Here is an 8,023-nt window from a genome sequence, read left to right as displayed (position 1 = left end):
AAGATCAAACATAAAAGGTTTCAGCTTTTTTTCAAAAAAAAAAACATGAAAAGGTTTAAGTTTGAATCGAAATTATATTTTTTTTTTTTGATCAAAGAATCGAAATTATATATGAGACAAATAATATCAGTATAAACACCTCGGTTAGGATGATTTTTAATCTGTATAATGAACTCAGAGTCGTGCCTAGCATGTATCAGAAAAGACTTTTGTCTTAGGCTCCTTCTAGATATAAATATCTTAGAGCACAATTAACGGTGGGGTTATAGGAGGAGTTTTTAAGTGGTGGGTCCAATTTTTGGTGTAAAAATTGTTGATAAAAGAGATGAAATAAGGATCGATTTTGATCTGTTTCTTGCACTGTTCGCAGGTACTACTGATACGTATGGCGTCCCGTAATTGGTGCGTTTTTTTATTTTTATTTTTAATCTGAAGAAAAAAAAAATTGAACCTCAAAAACCGTGAAGCGATAATCATGGTCTTAACTTAAAGTTTGTTGTAGTGTAGAGGTTGCTTGAGGTATCTATGTGCACATGAAAGGCAAGGTTCGACTCATCACAATTTTAGATTTATTTTCTTCTTTTAGAATTAGGCTTCGTATTAAAAAATTATGTTTAAAGACTATTGTTTTAAAATTTGCTTTGAGCCCCACTTACCCTAGGCACGCCACTGAATGAACTTGATATTTGAATTAGATGGAACATACGATTACATTAAGTTTAAGAGCGAGTTTATATCTATGTTCCCTACTAATACAATGTTGTTGTATGGTTTATTGGTGTGTGTTGTCCTATCTCAAATCATACAGGTGGAGAAGGTGAAATGTAAGGCACCAAATGGAACGTTGGACTTATAATTTTCAAAAAAAAAAAAAAAAAATGGAACGTTGGACTTATAATGTTTAATAAATGAAATTACTATATTAATTTGTGACTATAATTTCGTAGACAAGTTAGGCGAGGCTGTTCATGGACATCTGTACATCATCGCTAAAAGTTAGGCTTTAATTTAGGGTCCGACTGGTTCAAACGCATCGGTTGCGGTTGCGAAAGTTTGCGGATGTGGGTGGTTGCGGTTTTTAGCTGTTTTAAGAGATTTGTACGACTGGTTTTGCGGTTAGAAATTGGTGCGTTTGCGAGATACTTATGACTGGTTAACTACCAAATACAACAGCTGTTAAATAATAAATTAACAATATTTACATTTTATATAATTATAAAAAATATCAAAAATTATAATATTATAATAAATATGAAAATTATATTTAGAAAGTTATAGTTTTAAATTTTTAATATTATAGAAAATATTTTTATTTTAAAATTTTATAATATTAATTAAAAGATAATAGATATATTTTAGTATTTTTATAATTCCAATTTAAAATTTTTATTGAATATTTTTATTTTTGTATTTATATGGTTTTTGAAAAAAAAAAAAAAAGTTATCCTCCCGCAACTGCAAACGCTATCTGGAACCAAATTTTGATTTTAAGAGGTTCGGAGCGGTTTGAAGCGATTTGTAGCGGTTTGTATGATTGTTTCGAAATGCTGTCAACCGCAAAAGCTACATTTGCGGGTGGTAGCGGGAAAACCAGTTAAGCCTTTAATTGGTAAGATACAATATAATCATTTGTCTTTTTTCTCAAAAAAAAAATCATTTGTCTTAGTTGAATACTATCTCTATCTCTGTTCCCGAAAGTAAGATTTTTTAGATTTTTTTCTTGTTCTTCAAAGATATATTTTCTATATTGTTAAGATACTTTTTATATTTTTGAGGAACATTAATTGAGAATATTTGAATTGATTAAATTTCATTGGTAGAAAGTTACTGGAAAGTGTATAATAAAATAAAAAATAAATTAAATTATAAACATTTATTAAATTCTTAATATGCGTGCATACTTTAGAAAATCTTACTTTCGGAAACACAGAAGGAGTATTAGTTAGTCTTGAATATAGCCTTCCTTTGTGTAAATGGCATGTCATGAAAAAAATATATAAATCAAACCAACAATACTACAATTACGATTCTTAATTTTGAGACCAATGAAACTTACTTCAGATATTCCATAAAAATAAAAATGCTAGTTACATGAAAGATTATCTGAAGCTCATACTATCAGGTTGGTATGTGCATGACTAGAAATGGGTACAGCTCAATGAAACAATAAATGGGTACAGCTCAACGAAACAATGGTTTTGATCTCCAATATTTTTGAAAATAATATATACATAGGCATAAACTCCAAATTGTATATTTTTTTTTTATCAAAGTTTTACTAAATGTTTATTGGCTCCAAAATCTCATAGGCGGTTCTTGGTATATGCATGTACTTTATATCAAGGAGAAAAGAGGTTATGCTTGTTTAAAGCGGTTTTGTCAATGCAATTTCTGGCTGATCGGTGTTGAACATGCTAGGAAAATACATTGGACTTGTCTGGAGAAGTTTTGTCGGGCAAAAGAGAGGCAAAACTTGGATTTTAGAATTAGTAGTTTTTTTAGCCAAGCTTTGTTAGCTAAACAAGCTTGGCAAATTCTGTAAGAGCAAGATTATCGCACGTTCTTGGACTCGTCTTTAGGTATTTTGGGCTTAAAAAAAAAATCAAAAATATGGGAGAAAATGAAGGACGGGCCTTAATACGGGACTTCTCTTTTCGGTCCTTACGTGCCAGCTGACATTTTTTTAGCACGGGTCGAAGTCGTCTAAGGTTTGTCTCGACATTTGGTATCCATTTCAGCCTCTTCCTCTCCCGGTCACTCTCGACGGCGACGCAGTTGGAGAAAGCTCTTCCGACGATTTCTCGCCGCAAACGAGATCCGCTCGGTTAGTTCGCAAGACAAGACCGATCTGTTTTCTCCACGGTCGACATCCTTGGATTCTCCTCCGTTTTTGAACCAAAAGGTATGCGTTCCTCTTCCATTCGAGATCCGTAGGATGTCAATTGAGATGATATGATTGCTAATTGTGTGGATGAGTACAGGAAAAAAAAGTCAGTACCTTATTGTGTGTTATTACTTTGATGGTTATGCGATGGACAAACATGAGTTGATAGGTTGTAGTTCGGTTTTGTAGTATCTAGATTGCTTTTTAGGTATGTTTTGCGGTCTATTATTGCTTGTTACAGTTGCTTCTGATCACACATTGTAGTTTAGAGCGAAAATTGATTGTTTTTAGTTCTGTTTTGAAGTAAATTAAACCAAATATCCATTAAATCTTATTGCATTGTAAATGAGAGTGTGATAGCTTTGTAGTTCAAGTACGGTATTAAGTTCTGATTAGACCTTGGTAGATAATGGTTAAGTGGTTGATAATTATTGCTTTTTACAGTTTCTTTTATTAAATCCCATGTTAGCTCTTTATTTCTCTTTAAAACCAAAACGTGTTACTCTCCTCAAAGCTCATCCTTCAGCTTTATTTGGAATTCTCTTTGCTCTGTCTTTCTTGCTATGGATTCCAGAAATCAAAGTAGCCAGTATTCTGGCTACGTTGGCCTTCTTACGAGTCAACAACAATATGTTGTTCAGGAAAACTTTCCTCCTGAAAGTTTTCCTTATAGTGTAAACATTGGAGGCTCAGAAATACCTCCTTTCAGTTCGCAACAATCTGAGACTCCATCCCAACCTGATGCCACACAGTGGAGCGTGTGGTGAGAAAGAAATGGACTCCTGCTGATGACGAGGTTCTCATCGGTGCCTGGCTAAACACATCAAAGGATGCTGTTATTGGGAATGAACAGAAGTCAGGCACCTTCTGGAAACGCGTAGGAGAGTACTTCGCAGGTGCTACAGAGGCTGGTGAGAAGACAGAGCATGTCCATTGTAAGCAAATGTGGCACACAATAAATGATCATACCAACAAGTTATTAGCCGCATTTGCCGCAGCAGAGAGAGAAGTTACCAGCAGTCAGAGTGACAATGACGTTCTAAAGGTGGCTCATGATATCTTCTACCTTAATAACGGAACCAAGCTTACCCTTGAGCATGCGTGGTGTGTGTTGAGGTATGAACAGAAGTGTATAAACATGAACCCTCCTAAAGCTGCTGTCAGTTCAAAGAGAAAGACTGGTGAGGACGTTGGTGAGGGATAGATAAGGCCTGAAGGTATAAAGGCTGCAAAAGCCCGAAGGAATAGTAGTCAAGGAAAGGCTGTTGAGGACTATAGGAACATGTGGGAGCTCAAGATGGAAGATTTGGCAAAGAAGGAGAAACTGTCGAAGCTTGCTATACTAGACACTCTCCTTGCTAGAAAGGATCCACTTAGTGAGAGTGAAGAAGTTGTCAAAAATAAACTCCTTGCTGAGTTGTTCTAATTTCTCAAAAAAAATCAATGTTTGTTTTTCGTGGTTGTGTTGCGTTGAGTTTATTTTATAATGTTCTGTGATGTCTATGTTCTTTGATGCTATGTAATGGGAACAGGTATTGTCTAATATAATGCTTCTTTATTTGATTATGTTGCATTGAGTTATGTATTAAGTTAATGCCTGATTTTGTTGCCATTAGTTATGTTTCATAAAGTTAAAAACTTATGTTTTTTTATTGTTTGCAGGTTACAGAAGAAATGAGGCTGGATTATAGCTACACGCCGCCTTCAGAGTCGGAGGACTATGGTGAGAACTCAGCAGACAGTGGATACAGCGAAACAGAATTCGATATCATGCTGGACCAAGCTGAGATTGATGCCGCGCGGGTTGTGTACCCTCCGCAGCCAGAGGTTGAGTTTGGCTTCCCGAAGGAATGCTACTGTGGTGGCCAACCGGTTGTAGAGACGTCTTACACAAGAACTGATCCTGGGAGAAGGTTTTACACCTGTGAGAACAGGGATGACGGAGATTGCCATGTCTGGAAGTGGTGGAACGTCGCGGTGATGGAGGAGATTAGAGCTATGTGTACACAGTGTGGCCTGCTGTCTCAAAAGGTAGATTCTCTATCATTTGTTACTGACTACGAGTCACATCTTAACCGGGTGAAAGAGCTACATGATGAGACTGAGCAAAAGCTCGAGAACAGTTGTGGTGAATTAGGTAAAAAAAAAACTAGGTTGGGAAAAAGGGATGAATTCGTTGTAGGGGTTATGGTTTTTCAATTAGTGATCATAGCCATTGTACTCATGGTCAAGTAGCTTTATGTTGCAGCAGTGTCCTCACGTTGTTTCAGTTGTTTATGTATGGTGCAGCATTGTCAAAACTTATGTTTCTGTTGTTTAAACTTCAACTAGAATTTGTACTTCTTTGTCCCTTTTGAGTTTAGTAACCACTTTTTTGTCCTGTTTCTTCAACAAGAAAACAAGCAACATTCACAAGATGAATGATTCTAAAAATATAAGTATCACGGGTGTTTCTTACATCAAAATCACAACTACAACTCCTTTAGCTATATATATGAGATATCTCTTCTCATTTGAAATACACAAATCCTCCCTCTCTTTATATTTTCATTTCAAATGGCATCATCTTCTCATTATCATTACCACCAAGATAATGATGATGATATTGATCTTGATACCCCATTTGAAGAATTTTTTAACAACTATGCTCCTATTCCGGAACCAAAAGAGCGAAAAAACGTGTTTTTATCGACAGACACCAGGAGGAAGGCCACAATTAATTGTGGAATGATTATTTTTCTGAAACTCCGACGTACTCGAGAAATTTATTTCGGCAACGGTTTCGAATGAATAAATCTTTGTTCATTCGTATTGTGCATCATCTCTCCGCAGAAGTAGAGTATTTTCATCAAACACAAGATGCACTCAGACGGTCTAGTCTATCACCTCTACAAATATGTATCGCAGCAATTCGTCAATTGGCATATGGTGGTGGGGCTGACACGGTTGACGAATATGTCCGACTTGCCGAAACAACAGATCGAAAATGTTTGCACGAATTTTCCGCCGGAATAATCCTCCTGTTTGGCGATGAATACCTAAGGCGTCCCACACCGGAGGATCTGGCCAGATTACTCCATATCAGAGAACAACGTGGATTTCCAGGGATGATTGGAAGCATCGACTGTATGCATTGGGAGTGGAAGAATTGTCCCACCCCTTGGAAAGGAATGTATTCACGAGGAACCAAAAAACCAACAATTGTCTTGGAGGCGGTGGCTTCATATGACCTCTGGATATGGCACGCCTTTTTTTGGAGCTCCAGGTACTATGAACGATCTTAATATTCTTGATCGATAGCCTTTTTTTTATGACATTATTAACGGAATAGCACCAGAAGTAAAGTTTAATGTCAACGGAACGGAGTACGATATGGCTTATTATATGACAGATGGTATTTATCCGAAATGGGCGACTTTTATTCAATCTATCAGACTACCACAAGGTCCAAAGAATTCATTATTTGCTAAAATCCAAGAAGCTGTTCGAAAAGATGTTGAACGTGCCTTTGGAGTCCTGCAAGCTAGATTATTCGTTGTCAAAACGTGCTTTTGAAATTCAAGAAAGAGAAGATGAGGATTCATTTTCCGTCAATATCACGCTTTTGAATCCAGAACTTCTCTTGGTTGAAACTCAAATTTGTATCCGGAACTTCTCTTGGTTGAAACTCAAATCTGTAGAGTTGTTTCCACTGTCTGCTGAACCTCCTAAACCATAATCCTCCGACTCAGACGGCTGCGTGTACGAATAATCCAATCTCATGGCCTGAGAATAATCAAAACAGAACACATTAGACAGAGAATATAATTTAAAAACAGAACATAGAACACAGGTCACAACACACATTAAACCGAAAATAATTCTTATAATTAAACACAAACGATAACTTGAAAGACTAACAATCATAATTTCACAACAGAACATAGAACACAAGTCATAGCTTCTCCTCCAACACTAGACGCATGACACAAACATAATAGATATTACACAACATAGACTCTTAGGATTTAAAAACTAGAATAATTCGGCCAACAGCATGTTCTTGACATTTTCTTCACTCTCGCTTGGCTCCTTCTTAGCAAGGAGAGTGTCTAAAATGGCCAGCTTCGAGAGCCTCTCCTTCTTCACCAAATCCTCCATCTTGAGCTCATGGACGCTCTTAAAGTCCTCGACAGCCATCCCCTTCCTAGAATTCCTTTTTGCTTTCGCAGCTTTGATACCTTCAGGACGGGGCTCTTCCTCACCAACTTTACTGCTTGATGCTTGGGAACCAACCTCACCAGTCTTTCTCTTCTCACCGCCAGACTTTGGAGTGTTCAGGCTCAGCCACTTTTGTTCGTATCTCAGAAGACACCATGCATGGTCCAAGGTGAACTTGGAGCCGTGATCCGCAAAGTAGATCTCATGAGCTTTCTTCACTAAGTCGTTGTCATTCTGACCGCTACTTTGAAGCCTCTCCGCAGCTGCGTATGCTGCACAATACTTGTTTGTATCCCCATTGATTTTATGCCATCTCTGCTTACAATGCTCTCCATCTCTCTTCTCATGAACCATCCGCTCCACTGGTGTCTCCACTGGTGGGTTATCAGACTAGGATGGAGCTTCAGTCTGTTGTGAACTGAAAGAGGGAATTTGAGAGGCTCCAAGGTTGAGACTATAAGGAAAACTTTTATAAGAAAAGTTTCCCTGAGCATTATTTCCTGAAACGCTATGAAGGAAATCTACATAACCAGGGTACTGGCTACCTGGATTCATGGCAACAAGGACAGAGAAGAGACTGATACTACCACAGAGATTTTTTTCGGAAAAAATTAAGAAAGAAGATTTGGAGATACTAAAGCTCAACCATATTATATCTGATTAAATAGGACAAACATAACCAGGTAATAACTCCATAACACCTAACCATTATCTACCTAAGTCTAATCAACACTTATTACAAAACTACAAGTACATAGCTATTAACTTTAGTTTACAATGTCAAAATCAAGTTTCGTTAACTACACTACAAGCAGGCCACGATATTTTAAAAGTTACTTCCTAACAGAACTACAAAACTATCAAGTTTCGTTAATGTTTTTATCAGAAATATAATACTTACTTCCTAACTGACCTAGAATATTGTTTTGAGACAAGTAC

At 36.9% G+C, this 8,023-nt stretch overlaps 3 protein-coding genes across 3 annotated transcripts; 2 read left to right on the top strand and 1 right to left on the bottom strand.

Annotated features, from left to right (window-relative positions):
* Positions 1 to 3,447: 3,447 nt before the first annotated feature.
* On the top strand, positions 3,448 to 4,310 carry LOC106333705 (glutathione S-transferase T3-like). The gene is made up of 3 exons (XM_013772127.1): positions 3,448 to 3,592; positions 3,637 to 4,043; positions 4,089 to 4,310. Exons 1-3 carry the CDS (start codon positions 3,448 to 3,450, stop codon positions 4,308 to 4,310), a joined length of 774 nt encoding a protein of 257 aa, XP_013627581.1.
* A 248-nt stretch (positions 4,311 to 4,558) lies between these two features.
* On the top strand, positions 4,559 to 5,119 carry LOC106333698 (uncharacterized protein At4g04775-like). The gene has a single exon (XM_013772116.1). The coding sequence runs from the start codon at positions 4,559 to 4,561 to the stop codon at positions 5,117 to 5,119; it is 561 nt and encodes a 186-aa protein (XP_013627570.1).
* Positions 5,120 to 6,517: 1,398 nt separating this feature from the next.
* LOC106333687 (glutathione S-transferase T3-like) lies at positions 6,518 to 7,438 on the bottom strand. The gene is made up of 2 exons (XM_013772104.1): positions 6,932 to 7,438; positions 6,518 to 6,649 (listed from the first exon to the last, which is right to left on the bottom strand). Exons 1-2 carry the CDS (start codon positions 7,436 to 7,438, stop codon positions 6,518 to 6,520), a joined length of 639 nt encoding a protein of 212 aa, XP_013627558.1.
* Positions 7,439 to 8,023: the final 585 nt, after the last annotated feature.

This window comes from Brassica oleracea, chromosome C1, assembly GCF_000695525.1.
Source record: "Brassica oleracea var. oleracea cultivar TO1000 chromosome C1, BOL, whole genome shotgun sequence".
In the NCBI taxonomy this organism is placed as follows: domain Eukaryota; kingdom Viridiplantae; phylum Streptophyta; class Magnoliopsida; order Brassicales; family Brassicaceae; genus Brassica; species Brassica oleracea.
This window is presented reverse-complemented; position numbering and strand designations above follow the sequence as displayed.